The sequence below is a fragment of the Prionailurus bengalensis genome, chromosome B2, assembly GCF_016509475.1.
Source record: "Prionailurus bengalensis isolate Pbe53 chromosome B2, Fcat_Pben_1.1_paternal_pri, whole genome shotgun sequence".
NCBI lineage: Eukaryota > Metazoa > Chordata > Mammalia > Carnivora > Felidae > Prionailurus > Prionailurus bengalensis.
The window spans coordinates 110,500,072-110,524,389 of NC_057349.1; the positions used below are offsets into that span (position 1 = coordinate 110,500,072).

The 24,318-nt window shown below is 37.2% G+C and overlaps 1 protein-coding gene across 2 annotated transcripts in view; it reads left to right on the top strand.

Annotated features, from left to right (window-relative positions):
* Nucleotides 1–24,318, top strand: part of PKIB (cAMP-dependent protein kinase inhibitor beta) — a 152,102-nt gene that overhangs the window by 123,851 nt on the left and 3,933 nt on the right. For both annotated transcript variants that reach the window (XM_043592232.1, XM_043592233.1), the window contains 2 exons: nucleotides 971–1,075; nucleotides 22,720–22,896. In XM_043592232.1, coding sequence (XP_043448167.1) covers nucleotides 988–1,075; nucleotides 22,720–22,896 — 265 coding nt within the window. In that variant the 5' untranslated portion in view covers nucleotides 971–987. The remainder of the gene's footprint in view (nucleotides 1–970; nucleotides 1,076–22,719; nucleotides 22,897–24,318) is intronic.

The window sequence follows — 24,318 nt, forward strand, 5'->3', positions numbered from 1 at the left end:
TACCATGTTTAACTTTAGTGGGATTCCAAGCTATAACTGTAATTTTAGCCATAATATTGGTCAAAACTATGAAAGTTTGCCAATTGGTGAATTTCTGTAGATACTAAAGTTAATTCAGAACCCAGGTTGTAATTCACACAAGCCAATCAATGTCCTTTTATCTTTTGCTATATAAATTTTTCTAGTAAATTTTGGATTTCCAATTAGGCCAAATTATGGGTCTTTGTTTTAAGTTGTTTTTTATTGGTTGTCTTTCCCTATATTCAGGGTTCTTTCTTTCTTTTCATTTGGGGGCCTCCCTCATAGCAATGGTTGGTTTATATGGTTTTAAGACCATGGGCTTAAGTTAAGTTTGGATTAACCCCTTCATGATGCCACAAGGATGCCTTGGGTGTTTTGCTGAGGATTAGTATCTTTGTTGCAACAGAGACTTGGAGAGCAGAGTGGTGTAGGGAAAACATCCTGGGCCAACCCCCAGACTTGATCAAAGCCTTCCTCTGCTATAGCCCAACCTCTTCTGTCATGTGGACTTCCTTTCTGTCTGTCTGTCTGTCTGTCTCTCTCTCTCTCTCTCTCTCTCTCTGTTCAGATTCCCTGAGAATATTTTAGGTTTTTAGCCACATAAAGTTGCAGCTTTCAGTTTCTGTCTGCACAATCACCTGTAATGAAGACCTTCCAGGTGTTTCTGGAAAAAAGGTTCAGGAGCCTGGTAGCCTTCCTTGTAGGTGGTTGCCTCTTCGTTCAGGGAATGCCAGTCTTCCTGGGATCAAAGTCCACATCCAGTAAAGTCATTTTGTCTATGGCTTGGATGGAGACCATATGGCCAATGATGACAAGATTAGCCCTTTGGTGTGCTGGTAGGCAACAATACTGAGCAAAGCCTAGGTACATTGGCTATGAGTTTTGCTTTGGGAGAGCAGTTGAGCACCAATGTTCCTTCCTCCCCTACCTTTTTTTTTTTTTTCACCAGCCCCTGGGCCACAGGCCATGATGGATGTGCACCTCGATACTCCTGAGGGTCAGGAGAACGCAAGCAACAATGGCAAGGGAAGCAGCGGCACAGGAAACCAGCAAGGTCACTACCCTTGCATGAACAACTACAAGTAGGATGCCATGCTAAATTCCCTGAAGGGTGGTGATCTCCTTTGTTTCCACAAACCTCACAAAAGACTATCTCTGGGCCTGTCCAAGAGGTGCATAATTATAATGTCTATATAGCTTCCCCAAGGAGCCAGGGATAGTCACCAGGCCAGATGTGGTAACATAGGCTGATCCTTGGTGAGCAGAGATCACCTGCCAAACAGACTAAACCTGACACCACCAGGTTATGCCAGTGTATAGTCAAATAACAACACTTTTTATATTGGGGGCAAGAGAATTTTAGGTGGAGAGTGAGGGCAATGGGCTGACAAAGACAATAGAATACCACACAGGACATAGCCCAAGCCTACCAGCAATTAGCTGTTCCATCTCAGGCAGACTTACCAAATCACAGAATCTGTTAAGTTAGCCAAGAGTAATTAATTAAGGCTGACCAGGAGTCCTCAGTTATGGTGGAGCATATCGTGCAGTTTGTGACACCAATGGTTTTTATTTAAAGCCTCTTATTCACCCCTTTGGTAAGAGAGAGATTCCTGCCCTGGGGATATGCGGATGGTTAAACACACAGTATTTGGCATTGAGCAGATGAGATCAACAACAAACTATTACTCGCATATATTTATAGCCCAAGGAGAAGGATATTGTAGGCCCTGCAGGGCCTCATAGGGATTATACGCAGGAACAGAGTGAACAACCAAGAGCTATAGGAGGCAGACTTGTAGTAACAAGAGTGTGTGGTGCCTTCTGGTTCTCATAAGAAGAATGGTTGGTTTGTTTGAATAATTCCACATGCTGGCAAAACTGCTATCTAGGGAGAACTAGGGACTGTGCCTGGTCCCTTTGATAAGGAGGAGTGTTCGGCTAGGGTACCTTATCCATGAAAGCAGAGTGAAGAGAGAAACTTATGCTTAGTCCATTTGAACTCTCCTGATTTTACCAGATGTCAGGGCAGCATTTAATATTGAGCCTTAATTGTAGGCCTTACACCACATGGAGAAATGAATTGTGTGTATGACTGTGACTCAGTTGGAAATTTACCCCAGAGAGAATAAATTCTAACGTGGAAGTGAATGATTGTACTTGGAATCACAAGACTATTTTCTTCCGTGAAGGAAATATGGGGATCTGTGAGCTAAAATAAGTTCTATTAAAGAATAATGTATTTACATTATTGCACATCTTTTTTTTTTGACTGAGTGAAGTGCATATCTTGCTGATATATGGATAAGAAATTATTGAGGGGCACCTGGATGGCTCAGTGGGTAGAGCTTCCAACTTTTGATTTTGGGATTGTGAGTTTGAGCCTCATGTTAGGTGTAAAGAGTACGTTAAAAAATAAAATAAAATAAAATAAAACTCCTTTGTCTCCACCACTATACCATGAAACAAGACAGTGAACATTATTTTTTTTTAAAAAAGAAAGAAATTATTAAAACTTAACTAGAACTTCCTTTTATGGAAAAATGGAAGACTTAATGTCCTCTAGAAAGCCCTAGTAAACAATACTCTAAAATGTAGGATATACTTTCAAAACTTTTTTTAAATGAATGTTCAAGTTGGCAAATAAAAATATTTCATAAGCCCAGAACAATGAGAAATCACAAATCTAGAAGCATGTGAGTGGTGTACTTACTTCCTTGAGTTCCCCAGTAATTCACATCTTTTGTTTGAAAAAGCCATCTTCTGGGGACAAGGAAAGAAACTTACGGACCACACGAGTTGGAAAATCAAATCGGGTCCCCAGCATAAGGCTTAGGCTGCCGAAGACTGTGACATACTCAGTCCAAGGGTAATGTGGCAAAACCCTAACCTTCAAAGGAAGACAGCAAGGACATTCGCCAGTCTTGTCCTGATTTGGGTTGGGTGGAAAAGGAGGGGGGTGGAATTCTCCTGATCATTTATTACCAAAAGTGGAACCTCACACAGGTTTGCAACTTTGTGGTCTGAAAAATTCCATGCTGAGAATTTAAAGCTAACCAATTTGATAGTGATCCCAGACCCCACTAGAGGCAAATTCAGAGCCTATATAAAGGCTCAGGTAATTTCAAGGAAAAGGTTTTAAAAAACAAAGGTTCACACTAAAAATAATAAAACATGCAAGGAAATAGAGTGTCTTTCTTATGTGTCTAATTGGAATTCCCAAGGAACTAATAAAGGATAAAAAGTAACATTCAAAGAAACAATACCTGAAAATTTCCCCAAATTGATGAAAGTCTCAGATTCAGGAATCATAACAAATCTTAAGAAGGAAAAACAAAAAGGTACCTAGTCATCTTGTGATCACATTTCAGAACACCAAAGAGATAAATCCTCAAAATAAGCCAGAAAAAAACAGACTCCACAAACCACAACAAATGACAATTATACCAACAGTATATTAGTCAGTGTTCTCTAGAAAAACAGAACCAATAGGATATATATTTATTTATTATAAAGAATTGGTTCATGCTACTGTGGAGAATGAGAAATTCCAAGATCTGTAGTCAGTAAGCTGGAGACCCAGGTGAGACAATGGTAGGTTCCATTCCAAGTTTGAGGGTCTGAGAAGCAGGAGAGCTGATGGTGTAAGTTTCGGTCTCAGTCTGAGTCTGAGTCTGAGTCTGAAGGCAGGGGAGAGACTAATGCCCCAGCTGTGCGACAGTCAGGCAGAGAGAGCAAATTCTTCCTTACTCAGTCTTTCATTATACTCAGGCATTCAGTGGACAGGACAATGACCATCCACATTGGGGAAGGCAATCTTCTTTATTCAGTCTATTGATCCAAATATTAATTCCAGAAACACCCTCACAGACACCCTGAATATTGTTTAAACAAATACCTGGCATCCTGTGGCTCAGCCAAGACAACACATAAAATTATATATTCCACAAACTTCTTAACAGCAAAAAAAGAATAAGGAGGAGAGTATTGTAAAGTGATTGTAGAGATAACTTCAACCTAGAATAGCGTATCTTGCAAGAATGAGGGTAAAACAGATATTTTCAAATATACAAAAACCACTGGTTCCCCCAAAGGAATTTCTAAAAGCTGTACTTTAGGGAAAAGGGGGACTTATCTCAGTTGCAAAGTGCAAAAAAGAGTGTTGTGGGAATATGATGGTATTATGGATATGAAGAAGAATGCAGTTCTTAAATGCTTGCTGAAATATTTGATGTGAAGTTATGTCATCAGAAACGTGCTTTCAAATGGTTGAACAAAAACTGTATGTTTAGACAGAGAGAGAGAATAAATATAGCAAACTGTTAACAATTTTTGACATCAGTGGAGGTTATACACTGTTCTTTTAACTTACCTGTATGACAATATTTAAATACAAAATTCAAAGGAAGATACTATAAATTAAAGCCATTTATTTAATAATCCTAGAATTTTGTCACAAATTATTATAAGCCCCATCTGTTTTCTCCATGATCAACAATCTTCCCATCTAGTTTTCTGGTGTTTCCTCTCTGTGAATCCTCCAAGATCACCAGCAGTGGTTCAGTGACCACATTACCAGTTATGCCCTATTCACAAATCAAGAGCCCATACGTATATGTGTCTATTTATTCTGTTATTCTGTCTATCCTTGAAGAATACCACACTATCTTAATAACTAATACTTTGTAATGAATCTTTATATCTGGTAGTGTAAACCCTTAAACTTTATAATGAGTTTTCATTGTAAGTCCTTCTACCTTTTCCCTTTCTTTTTAAGTAAGAAGCTATGCTTGATCTGGTACATTTACGTATAAATTTTTTAATGAACTTATCACTCTTATTATGGTGGATTTGTTTATATAAGTTCCATTTTTTGTAAGTTCCATTTTTAATAGCCTTCTAAAAATCTTCCTTCACATCAGCCTCTATTTGCAGACTATGCCTCTTATGCACACTTTTATTATGTTACTTAGGAATGTTCATGGTTTTCTGGTGCTCAGAGGAAGAAACACAATATCCTTTTTTAAATTATTGTTTTAAAAATATTTTTTTTTCAGACAGAGAAAGTGCAAGTGGGGGAGAAGGACAGAGGGAGAGGGAGAGAGAATCCCAAGCATGCTCAACACCCAGCACAGAACCTAGAACCCAATGTAGGGCTCAATCCCACAACTGTGAGATCATTCCTGAGCCCAAATCAAGAGTCAGGTGCTTACCCCACTGAGCCACCCAGGCACCCAACACCATCTCCTTTTTTCTTTTTTTCCTTTTTTTTAATGTTTATTTTTGACAGAGAGAAAGAGAGACAGAGAGAGAGAGACACACAGAGAGAGAGAGAGCTGGGGAAAAGCAGAGAGAGAGGGAGAGAGATGGATCTGAAGTGGGCTCTGTGTTGAGAGTGGAGAGCCCAATGTAGGGCTCCAACTCATAAACTGTGAGATCATGACCTGAGCTGAAGTTGGATGCTTAACCAACTGAGCCACCCAGATACCCCAACACCATCTCCTTTTATTTTTATTTTTATTTTTATTTTTATTTTTGTTTTTGTTTTTGTTTTTATTTTTTTGGGTGAGGCAGTGTCTTTTTTTTTTGTAATCTAACTTTATTTTTTATTTTTTAGAATTTACATCCAAATTAGTTAGTATATAGTGAAACAATGATTTCAGTAGATTCCTTAATGCCCCTTACCCATTTAGCCCATCCCCCCTCCCACAACCCCTCCAGCAACCCTCAGTTTGTTCTCCATATTTATGAGTCTCTTTTGTTTGTCCCCCTCCTTGTTTTTATATTATTTTTGTTTCCCTTCCCTTATGTTCATCTGTTTTGCCTCTTAAAGTCCTCATATGAGTGAAGTCATATGATTTTTTTCTTTCTCTGACTGACTAACTTCACTAGCATAATACCCTCCAGTTTCATCCACATAGTTGCAAATGGCAAGATTTCATTCTTTTTGATTACTGAGTAATACTCCATTGTGTGTGTGTGTGTGTGTGTGTGTGTGTGTGTGTGTGTATACCACATTTTCTTTATCCATTCATCCATCGATGGACATTTGGGCTCTTTCCATACTTTGGCTATTGTTGATAGTGCTGCTATAAACATGGGGGTGCACGTGTCCCTTCAAAACAGCACACCTATATCCCTTGAATAAACCAAGTAGTGTAATTGCTGGGTCGTAGTGTAGTTCTATTTCTAGTTTTTTGAGAAACCTCCATACTGTTTTCCAGAGTGGCTGCACCAACTTGCATTCCCACCAACAATGCAAAAAAGATCCTCTTTCTCTTCATCCTTGCCAACATCTGTTGTTGCCAGAGTTGTTACTGTTAGCCATTCTGACAGGTGTAAGGTGGTATCTCACTGTGGTTTTGATTTGTATTTCCCTGATGATGAGTGATGTTGAGCATTTTTTCATGTGTCGGTTGGCCATCTGGATGTCTTCTTTGGAGAAGTGTCTAGTCATGTCTTTTGCCCGTTTCTTCACTGGATTATTTGTTTTTTGGGTGTTGAGTTTGATCAGTTCTTTATAGATTTTGGATACTAACCCTTTATCTGATATGTCATTTGCAAATATCTTCTCCCATTCTGTCGGTTGCCTTTTAGTTTTGCTGATCGTTTCCTTCTCTGTGCAGAAGCTTTTTATTTTGATGAGGTCCCAGTAGTTCATTTTTGCTTTTGTTTCCCTTGCCTTTGGAGATGTATTCAGCAAGAAATTGCTGTGGGCAAGATCAAAGAGGTTTTTGCCTGCTTTCTCCTCAAGGATTTTGATGGCTTCCTGTCTTACATTGAGGTCTTTGATCCACTTTGAGTTTATTTTTGTGTATGGTGTAAGAAAGTGGTCCAGGTTCATTCTTCTGCATGTCCCTGTCCAGTTTTCCCAGCACCACTTGCTGAAGAGATTGTCTTTATTCCACTGGATATTCTTTCTTTGTCAAAGATTAGTTGCCCATACATTTGTGGGTCCATTTCTGGGTTCTCTATTCTGTTCCATTGATCTGAGTGTCTGTTCTTGTGCCAGTGCCATACGGTCTTGATGGTTACAGCTTTGTAATACATCTTGAAATCTGGGATTGTGATGCTTCCTGCTTTGGTTTTCTTTTTCAAGATTCCTTTGGCTATTCTGGGTCTTTTCTGGTTCCATACAAATTATTTGTTCTAGCTTTGTGAAGAATGCTGGTGTTACTTTGATAGGGATCTCTTTGAATATGTAGATTGCTTTGGGTAGTATCAACATTTTAACAATATTTGTTCTTCCTATACAGAAGCATAGAATCTTTTTCCATTTCTTTGTGTCTTCTTCAGTTTCTTTCATAAGCTTCTATAGTTTTCAGCGTATAGATTTTTCACCTCTTTGGTTAGATTTATTCCTAGGTATTTGATGGTTTTTGGTGCAACTGTAAATGGGATCGATTCCTTGATTTCTCTTTCTGTCCCTTCATTGTTGGTGTATAGGAATGCAACCAATTTCTGTGCGTTGATTTTATATCCTGCAACTTTGATGAATTCATGAATCAGTTCTAGCAGTTTTTTGGTGGAATCTTTTGGGTTTTCCATATAGAGTATCATGTCATCTGCGAAGAGTGAAAGTTTGACCTTCTCCTGGCCGATTTGGATGCCTTTTATTTTTTTGTGTTGTCTGATTGCAGAGGCTAAGACTTCCAATACTATGTTGGATAACAGTGGCAAACATACCTGTCTTGTTCCTGACCTTAGGGGGAAAGCTGTCAGTTTTTCCCCATTGAGGACGATATCAGCGTTGAGTCACTAGTATATGGCTTTTATCATCTTGAGGTATGATCCTTCTATCCCTACTTTCTTGAGGGTTTTTATCAAGAAAGGATGCTGTATTTGTCAAATGCTTTCTCTGCATCTATTGAGAGGATCATATGGTTCTTGCCCCTTCTTTTATTGATGTGATGAATCACATTGATTGTTTTGCGGATATTGAACCAGCCCTGCATCCCAGGTATAAATCCCACTTGGTCGTGGTGAATACTTTTTTTAATGTATTGTTGGAGCCAGTTGGCTAATATCTTGTTGAGGATTTTTGCATCCATGTTCATCAGGGAAATTGGTCTATAGTTCTCCTTTTTAGTGGGGTCTCTGTCTGGTTTTGGAATCAAGGTAATGCTGGCTCATAGAAAGAGTTTGGAAGTTTGCCTTCCATTTTTATTTTTTGGAACAGCTTCAAGAAAGTAGGTGTTAACTCTTCCTTAAATGTTTGGTAGAATTCCCCTGGAAAGCCATCTGGCCCTGGACTCTTGTTTTTTGGCAGATTTTTGATTACTAATTCAATTTCCTTACTGGTTATGGGTCTGTTCAAATATTCTATTTCTTCCTGTTTCAGTTTTGGTAGTGTATATGTTTCTAGGAATTTGTCCATTTCTTCCAGATTGCCCATTTTATTGGCATATAATTGCTCATAATATTCTTTTGTCATTGTTTTTATTTCTGCTGTGTTTGCTGTGATTTCTCCTCTTTCATTCTTGATTTTATTTATTTGGGTCCTTTCCTTTTTCTTCTTGATCAAACTGGCTAGTGGTTTATCAAGTTTGTTGATTCTTTCAAGGAACCAGCTTCTGGTTTCATTGATCTGTTCTACTGTTTTTTTGGTTTCTACAGCATTAATTTCTGCCCTGATCTTTATTATTTCCTGTCTTCTGCTGGTTTTGGGTTTATTTGCTGTTCTTTTTCCAGCTCCTTAAGGTGTAAGGTTAGGTTGTGTCTCTGAGATCTTTCTTCCTTTTTTAGGAAGGCCTGGATTGCTATATACTTTCCTCTTATGACCACCTTTGCTGCGTCCCAGAGGTTTTGGGTTGTGGTGCTATCATTTTCATTGACTTCCATATACTTTTTAATTTCTTCTTTAACTTCTTGGTTAGCCCATTCATTCTTTAGTAGGATGTTCTTCAGTCTCAAGTATTTGTAACCTTTCCAAATTTTTTCTTGTGGTTGATTTCGAGTTTCATAGCCTTGTGGTCTGAATATATGCATGGTATGATCTTGATCTTTTTGAACTTACTTAGGGCTGTTTTGTGTCCGAGTATATGGTCTATTCTGGAGAACGTTCCATGTGCAGTGGAGAAGAATGTATATTATGCTGCTTTAGGATGAAATGTTCTGAATATATCTGTTAAGTCCATCTGGTCCAATGTGTCATTCAAAGCCAATGTTTCCTTGTTGATTTTTTGATTAGATGATCTGTCCATTGTTGTGAGTGGGGTGTTGAAGTCTCCTACTATTATGGTATTACTATTAATGAGTTTCTTTATGTTTGTGATTAATTGATTTATATATTTGTGTGCTCTCACATTTGGTACATAAATGTTTACAATTGTTACCATCTCCCTTTAATCTGCCTTTTAACGGCATTCATTCTCTTTGCAATTTTGGTTCTAGTGATGACTATGTTCTAACTTATTTTTCCAACTCTATATGGCTTAACATTCCATGAAAGCCAGATGTTTCCTTTCCTTTAATTGGATGTTGCCTTTGACACTCACTTCATGATTTAGCTTAAGATATTTCCCTGGCTTGGTAAGCCTTTTCATGTCTTTTTTATCTGTATGAATCCCTCCCAAATATTAGGGCCCAATGTGTTCTACAGCTTCTGTGAAGTTTTTCTTAATTACCCCCAAGTTCAATAACCATTTCCCATATACACACATACATACATATATATATATATATATATATATATATATATATATATATTTTTTTTTTTTTTAGGTTTATAATGAGAGAGACAGAGACAGTGTGATTGGGCGCGGGGCAAAGAGAGAGGGAGAGGGAGAGAATCCCAAGCAGTTTCCACGCTGTCAGCAAAGGGCCCGATGCAGGGGGTTGATTCCACAAACCATGAGATCATGAACCTGAGCTGAAACCAAGAGTTGGATGCTTAACCAACGGAGCCACCCAGGCGCTCCTCCCTTTTATATTTCTATAACATTTTGCATTTATACTATGTATTTGAATATATCATATATTGGCTTCTGTTTTTACATTCTCTTTAATGTGCATGTATTTCATCTGTACAATTAGGTTATACAATCTTTCAGAGTAAAGACCACATATTATGTTTTTTTGTGTGCATTCCCACTCTGTTAATCACAGTGTTTCATCTTATTTGACACCATTTCTCTGGAATCTCACACTGAATGAAGGATATAGTAGATGCTTAGTAACAATTGGTTTAACGAAGACTAAGTCTCTGTTCAACAAATATTTGGTGAGGTGTAACCGAAGGAGCAACGTTTGAGGTGTCAGGTGAAATGGGTTCTGTCTCACCTCTGCCATTCGCTAGCTCCGTTGCTTTAGCCAGACCATTTCATTTTATGGCCCTCTGTGTTCTCACCTTTGAAATGAAGATAGTAATGACTATCCCATCATACAGAATCACATGCACTGAATCTCACTCAAGTGATTTAAAACTGTGTGTTCACAACATGTTTATGCCTTTTTGCACATAATGAAAATCTTCATTGTAGAAAATTTAGAAAACAAAGTTCAAAGAAGAAAAGAGAAATCATGTATAATAACACCACTCAGAAAAAAAAAACTACTGTTAAAACTTTGGGTATTTCTCTTATGTTTTTCTGTATATATATTTTGAAAATTAATATATATACTAGTTTTGAATTGTTTATTATGTCTGTTGAATATATTCCAGATATTATTTTATGAAGATTCATCTTTTCTATTGAGTTTATATAATATTAAAGAGTAACAGAATTAATATTATTTTATAATAATTATATAATATATAATTATTATGAATATAATATATATTTTATAAAAATTTATATATATATAAAATTTATATATATAATTTATATAAATATATATAAATTTATAAGTTTATAAATATAAATATATAAATATAATAATATATTTAATATAATATTAAATAGTAACAGAATTTATTATTTTTACAAAAGAGTTTTATAAAAGTTAAATGCATCCATATAAATAATTTTACTTCTATTAACTTAATTGTAGACAAACATCAGTATACATAATTTGATGAACAAAAATATTTCAACGGTATGACTTTTCTTTCTGAAGTTATTTCTATTTGATTGGGAATTTTTATTTTTTTCCTGTATGACCCAAAAATCCTCAAAACAACTTAAAAATTTTTTGCTACTGTGATTTTGACTGAATTTTGTGCTTGATGAAACACTAAAATGATTTCTTCTGCAAAGAAAAATAAAGTACTGAAGAGAACTTAGAAAACAAACCAGAGCTTGAAAAGGCTGAATTATTTCTCCTTTTTTCTCAGCTAGGGAAAAAAAAAAGAAAATTAAATCTATTCAAAAAGGAAGAGACATCCTCCCAAAATTTTTATACATTGATGCAATACAAAAAACAGACATCACTGGAACTTTTAAAGTTATGTGAGTTTAAAAAAGCATCTTGCTTATAAATCAACTTCATCCAATTTAGTTAAGAAAAGGTTTGTGGGGGCATCTGGGTGGCTCAGTTGGTTAAGCATCTGACTTGGGTTCAGGTCATGATCTTGTGGTTTGTGAGTCTAAGCCCTGCGTTGGGCTCTGTTCTGACAGCTCAGAGCCTGGAGCCTGCTTCAGATTCTGTGTCTCCCTCTCTCTCTCTCTCTCTCTCTGCACCTCCCCCACTCATGCTCTCTCTTTCTCTGTCTCTCTCTCAAAAATAAATAAGCATTAAAAAATAAAAAAAATTAAAAATTAAAAAAAGGAAAGGTTTGTGAATGATTTCAGTCCTTAGTTATGTTCTTTACTTTTGGCATTGTGTTTGGGCTTTTGGCTATGCCTATTTTACATGGTTGGTATAAGCCCTGAAATGTTAGCTTTCTAGGAAATTTTTTTTTCCAACTTTAATTAAAAATTTAGAATTATGTTGGCCTGAAAACAATTATATTTTAAAAGATAAAATGATTTATAAGAGATATAATAAAATGATATCAAATAAATACAATTCAGCTTTAAAATATAGGTATATAAGACATTTATGTGCATCTGTCTATGTGAGCACTGAGAAAATACTGGAAGAATATGCACCAGAATTATAATAGTGCTGTCATTGGATAATGGGATAAAAGGCAATTTGTTTTTTCTTCTTCCAGAAGAATTGTCACTTTTTTTCCGACAATGAGCATGTGTTACTTTCATATGCAAAAAGAAAAAAATTCATTTTGAAAAAGAGAAGTGGAAAGATAATTGTTTCATTCAGTAAACAAACTCTATTAGAGTACCTACTGAGTGAGTGCCAGGCATGACTAGTGCTATGGATACATCAGTGAAACAGCCTACAAAAACTTAGGCCTTTGTAGAGCTTATATTCTAGTAGAGGGAGATAGACAGTAAATAGTAGTGCAATCCTACTAAGTTATAATATGTGTCAAAGCTACTCAGTGCTAAGGTACAGTAGAACAGATTAAGGAAGGAAGGTCAAGAGCTACAGGAAGAAGACATTGTTTTAAGTGGGGTGGTGAGCTTTACTGAGCAAGCAGAGTTCTCTCGGGTGTTTTGTGACCCTTCTAATTCCTCACCATATTATGCCATTATGTTAATACTCAGATTAAGAATTGTTTTTCAGGTATCATGAAGAAAGTGACAATTTCAATCCCATTTTAACTTAATGAAACACTTAAACGTGTTGTGTTGCTGAAAGTATATGAAACTTTTTCCCTTAGGGAGAAACCATGATGAAGGGTGTAAGGAAGATTCAGTCTTCTGTCACAGGTGGCTACCTAAGAGAGGTAGCCAACTTTGAGATGTTTGTGTGGGGGGATTTGGAAGCCAGACTGTAAACTTTTTATGCTCTTTTTTTCCCTAAACACCAAGTTTCTGGAAATATCTTTGGGTTAATTTTTTTCTTGTCTTTATAACTCACAATGTCAGAGGCTGTCTCTAGAGCCAAATCAAAAGCAGACTTTAACAGGATAATCAGTGTTTATTATGAAAATCTATTATAGTGCCTATAAATTAATGTGACTTATTTCTAAACAAATTTCATTTGTGTAGTTGTTAACCAAGCACATTTATATCAATTAATTTGTTGGGTTCCAAACTAGTAAAATAGGTAATTTTAATTCTACTTTTGATAAATGTGGAAACTTAATTAATAGAGAAGTTAAATGTCTTGTGGGAAGTCGCAAGTTTATTAGATGGCAATGCAGGATTCAACTACATGCTCACATTTAGGTGACCAAACTTTCCATTGCTCTGTTTGGACTGCTGAACAAATATAAGGACTAATTTAAGAGCAGTCATCCCAAGGGCTTGCTAAGGTAGTTCAGTAATTCTAACATTGCTCAAAGCTCTGCTTTCAAATCTTCACTTGAAACAGAATTCTTCCAAATATATGCTAATCTAAATTACTTAAGGAGGCTTAGAAAAAAATCCAAAATTGGGGTGCCTGGATAGCTCAGTTGGTTAAGCGTCAGACTTCAGCTCAGGTAATGATCTCATTGTGAGTTCGAGCCCCGCATCAGGCTCTGTACTGACAGTTCAGAGCCTGGAGCCTGCTTCGGATTCTGTGTCTCCCTCGCTCTCTGCCTCTCCCCTGCTCACACTCTTACCTTTCTCTCGTTCAAACATAAATAAACATTAAAAAAACAACAACCTGAAGTCATGGTAGTACAAAGAAATAGGTGATCAATTGGGATAGCTTTTAATTAAAAACAGTTCACTATAAAATATAATGTTATATTTTAAACATAGTATTATTCTACCACTATATTAAATATGAGTATAAAGTGGATTACACTGATGGAGTCATAAAAATATTTTCAGAGGTGGAATACATATGTAGCTTCCTAAAGTAATGGCTTTGATGGATATGGTACACATTTACATATATAAATTTTTGTAAGTTGGTAAAAATAGTTCTTTTGTATCACTGCATTTTTCCTTTTTAAGACAAGCGTATATAAGTTATAAAAGTTTTCTGAAATAAAAGTATGCAGTTTAAAGTGTCCATTCTTAAGCTATTGCTTTAGATTAGTTCTACATTGGAAGAATAATTATGGAACTATTTTTGTCATAGATGTATCACTCTCAATAATAATCATAGGCAAAGAAAATAAATCCAGAGGATAAAGGGTTTTATTTCCCCCCTTATTGAGAATGAAAATGGTAAAAGAGAATTAGTTGAACACTTTAAAAATACAGGATCTTGTCTATTTAAAGTGTTAGAGGGGCGTCGGTTAAGCATCTGACTCTTGATTTTGGCTCAGGTCATGATCTTATGGTTTGTGGGATCGAGCCCCGCATCTGGCTCTGCACGGACAGTGTGGAACCTGCTTGGGATTCTCTCTCTCCCTCTCTTTCTGCCCCTCCCTCATTCACACTCGTTCTCTGTCAAAATAAAAAGAACATTTTAAAGTGTTAGAGGATTGCATATTTGCACAAGGGAAAGCTGATTAATTGTGTGTAACTGACTTTAGGTTGGGCAGTCGGTTCACAGTTTAAGGTTTATGAATCCTCTGAGAGAGCCAATGTCTGAAAACTATAACTATTTAGATGCCATGGGTGAGGGTGATTCCATAAGAGTTTTTACATTAACTCCTGCTCTGCATATGACAATTGATGTTACCCACACCTGCAAGGCATTGTATTTACCACTAGTCTACGTCCTGCCCACAAAGCTACTTTATTGTTAATATAATATAATTCATTTTAATATTTGATTAAATGAATTTTCAGGCTTTATTAAGAATATTAGTAGTTAAAAGAACCTTCACTGGCTGTGTTTGCCTGCCCATAATTTATAGGTATCAGCTATGAATTAAATATTTATTGAATTTAATAGGCAACTGTGTGCCAGTCCACATACTAGGCAGAAGGATACAAAGACATTTCTACTGTGACCATGTTGGTCAGATTAACTTCCCTTTTTCTCCTTCCTACTGATGTCGTCAAAAGTCACTTGACAGTTTAAAACCACTGTCTCATTAAAAAAGGAACTGACTTCTTAGGACTTGCGTTTAAAACCCCCCTGCACAGACAGGTTGTGTTCACTCTGAGATGGGACTGGTGCAAGCAAACCATATAATCCTCAAAATTATTTCATTTTCTTGGTAGTGCAAATTCAGCTTGAAGAATCTTTGTGCCTTTATTGAAATCCAGGAAGACTTTGTGTCCAAAAATAGTTGGAAAAAGGCAAAGATGAGAAGTGGATGATCTGAGAGCAGTCTCTCATTAGAATTTTCTAGCCCTTTCTCTGGGACCCCACTCGGTGCATTCTTACCCCATCTTCTCTTTTGGAACTAACCACTACCTCCTCTGTGCATCTGGGGGAGCTGCCTGGCACTGAGCCTCTCCAGGTCTCCAGCTGAAGCAGGGGAAGTCCTTACTGTGGCAAATCCCAGTTACTAGCACAGTGCTTTGAACAGAGTCAGTGTTAAATAAGTACTTTTGAATAGAATCCAAATACTTTCTTAAGTAGGCTCTGCCACCTTAATGAAGTAAGAACACACTGGTATTTGAGTCCCTCAGTTGGAAGGGAAAATGTGAAAAGTAAATGAGAATGGAGGAATACAGGCAGGGTTTCAGGTAAAGTGGGGGAAAAAATGAAAATGGTTCCTTGTAATTCAAGCTAAGTGCTCTCAATTCTAATCTCTCAGAAAGATAGAAATAAAAAGGTGAGAAGCAAAAAGTCAAAACTATGTAAGATGTAAGATAGGAGGGATGCTGTGCTACAGGTTATAACCATTTAGAATTACATTCACCTAAAGGAGAACTGAAAATATCACTGCGTGTCCTGGATACCACCTCTCAGGCATAACATACACACACGCATGCACGCACGCAAGCACCCACCCACGCACGCGCCCATGCACACGCAACCCAAGATAATGTACTAATAATTAGGGACGTCTGTTTCAAAGAAACAGAACAGTACTGTCTGAACTTAGAAGAGACTTTGACACAAACTGGCTGTGTTAATGTTAATGTTGTCAATGTTAATGATGTTAATGCATCACTTCAGTGTCTGGGTCCGCATCACTTAAGTTTACAGGTCCTTTGGGGGAGCTGCAAGGGTAGGAGTAGGCCTATGGCAAACTAACTCCATAGAGTCTTTAATGGAGGGTGTGTTTGGGGTAAGTTTTTTCTGGAGTAGAATGACCAGTTAAATGTGACCCTTGCACTCAAGGGTGTTGCGTGGTTATTGCAGTTATTTTTTTTTTATCTTTATCCACATCAGTTCATATTATTGTCCTAAATGACCCTATCTTAGTTTAACGATGTAATTGTGCCAGACAGGTATTCAGATTTGTTCATTACTTTACCTAGGAGATTATAGAAAAATCAATATGGCTTTATATTTAGAATTTTATAGGTCTAAGTTGTCAAAAATTATGCATGGTAAAAATAGCTTTCATGCATCTACCAATATATGTTGAAGGGTCTGTTTATATCATTATCAGGCAAGAATCTAAGCATGAGAAACAATATGTGTCAATAGACAAGAGGTAGAATTTCCTCTGGCTTAGACTTGAGGCACAGAAACTCCAAAAATGGAGAAATTAAAAAAACAAAAAAGAAAAATCTCTAAGTTAAAAACATAATTTTTATACAGGTATACATTTCATGTAAGCTCTATTTACCCTAAAATTGTCTTGATACTTAGGTAAATAGATGTGCTAGGATTCCCATTTTTCGAGGTGTATAGTTTTGCTTTATTTCCAAAGAGTAGGATTTGAGGTCAAGAAAGGTACTGAAAAGATCAGAATATGTTTGACCTCACCATTCTGGGGGTTCCTCTTTGTAGTGTGGGGGCCTAGCACAGGGCCAGACACTTAATAATTTAGTGGAAGCGGTTTTTGTTGGTCCACATTGAGATGCAATTGTTACAGTTCTCTCACCTCATTTGGAAGAAGTGTTTATGTTCCAAAATAAAATCTTGCAAAATAATAGCTGTAGGCAGAGAACTGAAGAAACCTAGCATAAGGTATTAAGATACTGAAAGCTGGAGAGAGCCAGATGAGGAATTTGCTAATCAACTGAGAACAGTGTATGTCTCTCTTTATTTCATCCTCTCTTTTGACCAGGAAAAACAGTGACTTTCCAAAGTACATGTTCTTCCTTGTTACTTTAAGTGTTTTTTGAGATACCCTGACTCATACTCCCAGAGAACTCATTTCTCCCAGAGAACTCATTTAGTGTGTGAGAAGTTTATTTCAAGTCTTACATGCAGAATGAGTAGTAGTTTCACTGTGGGAGATGAAGTGAGTGATATGGATCCAGAGATTAGAAAAAAGGTAATGACCTTGCAGTCTTGGCTTCAAGTAAGGAAGCTTAAGGAAAAGAATGAGTGTGAGCTAAGAGGGTAGATCATCTCAGTTGGGAGAGAAAGAAGTTGCAAAAACTTTTGTTTTCTTTTCTTTAAATGTTTATTTATTTATTTTTGAGAGAGAGTGGGAGAGAGAGCACAAGTGAGGGAGGGACAGAAAGAGAGGGGGACAGAGGATCAGAAGCAGGCTCCATACTGACAGCAGCAAGCCTGATGCAGGGTTCGAACTCATGAACTGTGAGATCATGACCTGAGCTGAAGTCAGATGCTCAACCGACTGAACTACCCAGGTGCTCCTGTTTATAGAAACTTAAAAAAAAAGTGTTTTTTACATTTATTTATTTTTAGAGAAATGGACAGAGAGAAAGCAGAGGAGGGGAGAGAAGGAAAGAGAGAATCCCAAGCAGGCTCTGCACTATCAGAGCAGAGCCCAACATGGGGCTCACACCCATGAACTGTGAGATCATGACTTAAGCCAAAACCAAGAGTCAGACACTTAATTGACTGAGCCACCCAGGTGTTCCAAACTTTTGTTTATTATTACGCTTGTAACATACATTCTGTTCTTAGCAGGCTCTTCTAAGCCCATTGGGAGCTGGCTAGTGATTTTGTATATACATTAAATTTTGTATATGCTTCATTTAACTTGGACATCTTTGTTCTCTTCAGTTGTGCTGGTGTTGAATTTTCAATATTGTGGAGACTGCAGAGATGTTGCATGTGTGTGTATCGATGACTGTTTAATGGTCTTTTGGTCAGGCATCCTGAAAATTGTGTATTTTCAGCAGAGATGCATGCTGGGGGCATGCAAGGACTTCTGGGAAATCTTCAAATGTCCAAATGGGTTCAGCTCTGTAAGCACTCACAGCTGACAAAGCAGCACTCTTCCAGATTCCTCTACTAATTCTGTAGAAGAAAAAGTGGAAGAGTTGTTGCCTTAGTTAGCAAACATACACGTAATTAGCTTTTTAAGCCTGGAAATTTTTTAAAAATTATTTTTAATGTTTATTTTTGAGAGAGAGAGAGACAAAGCACAAGTGGGGGAGGGGCAAAGAGAGAGAGACACACAGAATGCAAAGCATAAGCCCAGAAATTTAAAAGAACTTGGAAGTTAATCTCTCTTCCGTGTTTATTAGCAGTGTTTCCTCATCTTTCTATAGGTTATATATTTTTTAAACATCACAAAGCATTTGAAGAGACCAGTTGTCTCTACTTTATATATAATGTTGACAAAGAAAGCATTAACTGAAAATTAAAACAGACATTTATGTGGGCAGTTAGAGTTGCAGTTTGGGAGCCACAGATTGAGATAGAAACCCAAATTGTGTTCCAAGGAAGACAAAGAGTGGGGCAAGGTTATATAAAGGTGGAAGGTTAGGAATGTAGTTTTCATTTAGATCCTCTGCAAAACAGGAATTGAAATTAGGTTAACTGGGATTGGTTGTGTATGCAAATGCATGGTTGAAGCTTGTTAAACCCAACTGGCTCCTTTAGAAGTGAAGACCACAGAAGATCCAATTGTCACGGTGAGGGGGGAAGTTCAGTCTAGGCTGAGGGCTTGTGGATAGCTTAAAAGTTCAAAAAGTTCATAGTTTCTCTGCTGAGGATGTGCATAAATTCCTCCTCCCTTATGGCTTACTGGCTGTATTAAAAAAAATTTTTTTTTTAAATTTATTTGAGAGAGAGGGAGAGAGAGAAAGATGATGCAAGTGGAGGAGGGGCAGAGAGAGAAGGAAAGAGAGAGAGGATCCAAGCAGGCTCCACATGGAGCCTGACTTGGGGCTCAAACTCACTAATCATGAGATCATGAACTGAGCCAAAATCAAGAGTTGGATGGTCAAGTGACTGAGCCACCCAGCACCCCATCCTGGCCCTACTTTAAAGGAAACTTTCTTAGCCAAGCTTGCTTGCTTGCTCCATTTTGAAATCTTTTACTATATATATATATAATCATCCCTCTAAAAGAAAAATCAGGCATATCTAATCAATGTTGCAGAGGACAAAAACAACAGACAGGTAAGATGGCTGTTTGGTACAGGAAGAGGCTTACACTTCAAGATACACTATTTTTGGTTAAATTATCAAAATATCACTTTTAGCACCTTTCTGTGCTAGAATATCTGTATATTTATAATTTTTCCAGGTGAATGTATTTCATTTATTTTAAATCACAACAATAATCTATGCTCATTGTAGAAGTTTATATATGTAAGGAAGTACCAAAAAATGATTAATATTCTCCTTGTTCTCTCTTACACTCCCCACTAGCATTTTTTATTCTTTTTATGAAATTGAGATCATATTATATTCATTACATTTCCCCCCCACACTGTAAATATTACTTTTGAATTTTGCTCTATTTTACAGTGTCATGGATGCATCTCCATAGGTGGATCTAACTGGATTTAGCACATTCTTTCTAATCACTGTATAACGTTCCATAATATTATATACATAGTTTGTTCAGCCATTCTTCCCTTAGGGAATTTCAGGTTATTTCCAATGCTGCAGGCAATGTCTTTGCTAGAGAATTAAAAGAGCCCAGTTGAGAATCACACTGTGGATTCAAATGTTCCTTCCAGCCAGCAGTCTCTAAGTCACCGACACCTTCTGTCAGGAAGATGAGATGACTCTTCACTGTAGAAAGCTACGTCTCCCTGCAGTCCTGTGGGTCCAGGCTGGGTGAACTGTCTGTTGTGCTGGAGCATGACATCCTGGCCACTCAGCATCAGCATCGGTGGCCGGCTCTGAAAGGAGGATGGTAGTAGGAAGAGGGAGAGCTGGGAAATGACCAAGTAAAGCTCCGGGGTAAAGCAGCCTATTGTTGTCTGGCTTTCCTACACATCCAGTTCTGGTTTTTACCTTAAAATGGTAGTTAACGAGTAAAATCTTGACAGACTTTTAGATAGTTTTTTGATCTTGTTTTCTAACACTAACCGACAAAAAAGGACTAATTTAGAAAGCCTGTGTCTGAAATAATAATATAAAGGCAAAAGCAAAATAGCAGCCAAAAGCAAGGAAACCTTGAAATAAACCCAGAGCCTAGAATTTCTTCATTTGATGGAAGTTCACCTTTTAGAAATTCTTTTTCAATATACAAATTCTAATTCAATAGGTCTTTAACATAGACTGTCTTACTAAAGAAGTTCACTCACTTCATTTAACATAAAATATATCATATTTAAGTATTTTAAATAGCATATCTTAATATTTTTATATGTGTTGTTATCTTTAACTTTAAGATTTTGGACTGTCAGGCCAGTAACGATCAAGGTGTTCAGAGCTGCTCTTCCAAACTTAGCATAGCTAACTTGTTTGTGTGACACAGGACGATGCTCCACAGAAATACACCATTGATCGTGGCCATGGCTTTTGATGTGCTGTTAATTGGCTGAAGACAGAGTGGAAGCTGGCAAATGGGGTCTTTTTCCAAACTTGGTGTGAGAGACTTCTCACAAGCTCTAGAGAAGAGATCTGTAATTGACATTCATGTAACATGGAGGGGTGGGGCGTGGGGGTCTCACAAGATAACCATTCAAAGCCAGAAAGGAACACCTATGAAAAGATGAGGAATCTGTCCCTCTCCGTCCCTCCCTTCCTCTCTCTCTCTCTCACACACACATATGTAAGTATGTGTGTATGTATATATATGTGTATTTATATATATGATATTTTCCCTATTTAAAAAGTAATCAAGGGCAGAATCAAAAGTAGCTATTGTATGACTGTCTGCATGTCACAGAGATTTGGAAAGATAATTTTGTGGTGGTCCATGTCATCTTGCCTTCAGAGTGAACTGAAACTGGATTTGCATTCTTGGGTGCTACATGAGCAGCTTTGTGACTTTAAATAAATCACATCCACGGTTTTCACATCCACGTAGTGAGTGAGGGTTATTCCTTACTATGTCAAAGGATTATTGGGAGACTTAAAATGAGACAATAGATATGAAAATGTTTATGTTGTATTGCATACATTCTGGTTTCCCTCTTAGGAAGTTCAAGAGGTCTTCCAGTAGGAAGATGTTTCTTTGTAGGATTAAAAGGATACATAGAAGGGCAGTGGAGTGAATAAAACTTTGTGAGATGTGAACAATGGTGCCAATAACCAGACATAATTTTAGAATTATCAAGAGTTTCTATATCCTTTATCTCATTAGTTCTTAACAAAAATCCTGTGTATCAGTTAGGCTAATTTTTTTTATATCCATTATGCAGAGGAGGAACCATGACTCTGAAATTAAATGTATTAGCCAATATCACCTGCAAGCCTATAATGGAGTGAAGTTCTTTTTGACTAATAGTTCAGTGCTTTTTATATTAATCTATGTTGTCTGTCAATGCCAGACAGTTGGCAAATACTAAACAGAAGTCTAATTGATTCAAAGGATGATTATCTCCATCCCTTGGTTGATACTCAGCACATTCTGTGGTATGCATGTATACCAATGCATCAAAGAGGAGAAAGAGGGTACAAAGTCCCTTTGAGAGTGCAAGTCCCCTAAAAACAGGAAAGTATGTTATTCCTTTGTGTTCTCAGTGCCCAACTGAGAGCCTAGTACTTAATAGGTTCTCAATAAATGCTTGCTGCTGCTTCTGTTGCTTTTGAGATACTATTCAGTGTTGACTTCTTAGGAAAGATTCATTAGAAAACATCATATGAAAGAGGGTTAGTTTTAGAATAAACAGAATCTGCTACCTCCTTCCCTCCCTGTACAGTAAATGATTTCCTAAGAATTCTTTCATAGGTACAATTATTAGAAAGATAAAGGATGCTTAGGAAAGCATGAGTAATTACCATTTCCACTTAAATGCAAGAAAGGTAATACAGGTTCTACTCTCCTAAACATGAACATGAGGCTGTTGAAAATTAGGTCTTTGACTAGAACAGGCAGAAATACACAGCTGTCACTAGGGGAAAAATGCCTTTGAGATAAAGTGGAACTTCTCATATCTAAAGAGTAGGAGCATAGTGTGTTTTGTTTGATCCATACAAATTATAGTAATTTAGTTTCAGCCTGAACAAGCACCACAAACAAAAACTGGCAGGCAGGGTCTCTATAGGAGTGGCCAAGCAAGTCAGTTTTCATTTCCTTCCAAGCCCTAGTTTGGCTGATCCATCCACAGAAAAACAGAACAAAAGCCAGAGATTACTGCACCCTAAAGCATCCAAGTGGCTTATTCGGCTCAGGGTGTATTTATAGCAACCTGGCTCACACTGAGAACTTCCTTCTCTATTCAGCGAATGTGCTAATGTGCAAATGGAAGCTTCAGGACCATAACAGTAGACGTAGATGCAGGGTGTGATCAATGAGTAGATTCTCAAGCCTGTTGTGATTTTGATCTAGCCATGCCTTTCAACCACCACTGTGAACATTTACCTCAAAATAGGCTCATCCTCTTCTTCATGTGCACATTCTATTTGTAGATGTTGCTATGAGGACAGATTCATCGAAAATGACTGATGTGGAGCCCGTGGTCAACAATTTTGCATCTTCAGCAAGGACAGGCCGCCGGAATGCGGTGCCAGACATCCAGGGCTCAGCGGGGACAGGTGGAATCTCGGAGTTGCCCCTCAGACTGGAGGCCCTCTCCATGGAGGAAGGTAACACACAAATTCTCTTCAAAACAGTAGCACTCTCTTCTTAGTCCTTTCCTCTGGAACAGTCTCTCTTTTAACTAGTCATAAGTGCTCTTTTTTTCTGTGCCTTTTTTCACAAGTGCCTACTAAAATCTCTCAGTGTTTGTTTAAGGCTAAGTACATTTTTTAGGCTTTCTGAAAGTGGACAGTTTTACCTTTTTGTCTCGATGTGTATGTGGAAGCTGAACATTTATTTATTCATTGAACATGTATAGCCATGCACAGTGCTAGTAATTGGGAATCAGAGGTGAACAAATATAATCCCCTCAACAGACTTACAACATTTATCTAGAAATACTCAGAAATGAAATAGTTTTCTTTCTGTCATCCATTGGCAAACCACTTTGGCAGGTTCTATTTCACTGTAGTATTCTCAAGTCCTTCTGTTTCTCACATCTAAGAAGAAGTTTATTATCAGTTAAAGATGAAATCTTTAAGGTGAGTATTTGTATAAAAGGTGATTGTTCTTCAGTGGAAAAAGTTGAATTAAGGAAAAAAGGGAGCTGTCAAACTAATGAAGGGAAATCTCGGGTCTTTCACCCCATTCTTACATACATCTCATACAGCTTCCAGAGCTTAGTCTTCTGGAAATAAATATAATGATACTCTCAGTAAAGTTTTAAAGGAGTCTTTTTATTTAAAAATATTTGTAGAGGTTAAAGAAAAAAGTGTTACCAAAATACCTGTGCTTTGTGCCCCATGTTAGACGTCAAGGTAGACTTTAGTATGTGTACAGAAATTTATGCTTGCTGGCAATGAGGCAAGAGAAAGCTAGAAGTTTGTGCATATCTACACTATTCATGCAAGTCCCAGAAGAGGGCTCTTGGTCCTTTGCTTCAGGAGATTATTTGCTACCTGGTAGAGTTACAAATGTTCCTGGTTTGATCTCTATGAAATAAGTAACTCTTGGTTTGGCCAGGGACACCTCATCTTTTCCCAGAGATCATTGCATTTCTCTTATGAGATACTACAAGTAATAGTAAAAAAAGTATATATACACACACACAAACTATTATAAGATGGGAAATTGGAAAGAAAGAAAATAAATAAAAATGTGTGTAATCATTTCGGCCTTTTAAGTTTGAAAATGGAATATGGTTATTAGAACATGATGTTGCTGTTGAAGGGCCATCCTCAACTAGAGAGGGAGAGAAGCTAAGTTGCTTATTAGTATAATGGGCCTAATTAGAGTTTAGTACCCTAACTGCATACACCCAAAACCTTAATGCTTACTGATGTTACCTGGTTAACTCTTTGTAGGAGAGTGAGTAGTTTTCACCATTTTACTTCCGTCGCTAGAGAGACCATTATCAGAAACAATATAGTTACTATTTTTATACTGTTAAAGAGAAAAAATTTCAGCTAAGTAAACTTGAAGATCTAATG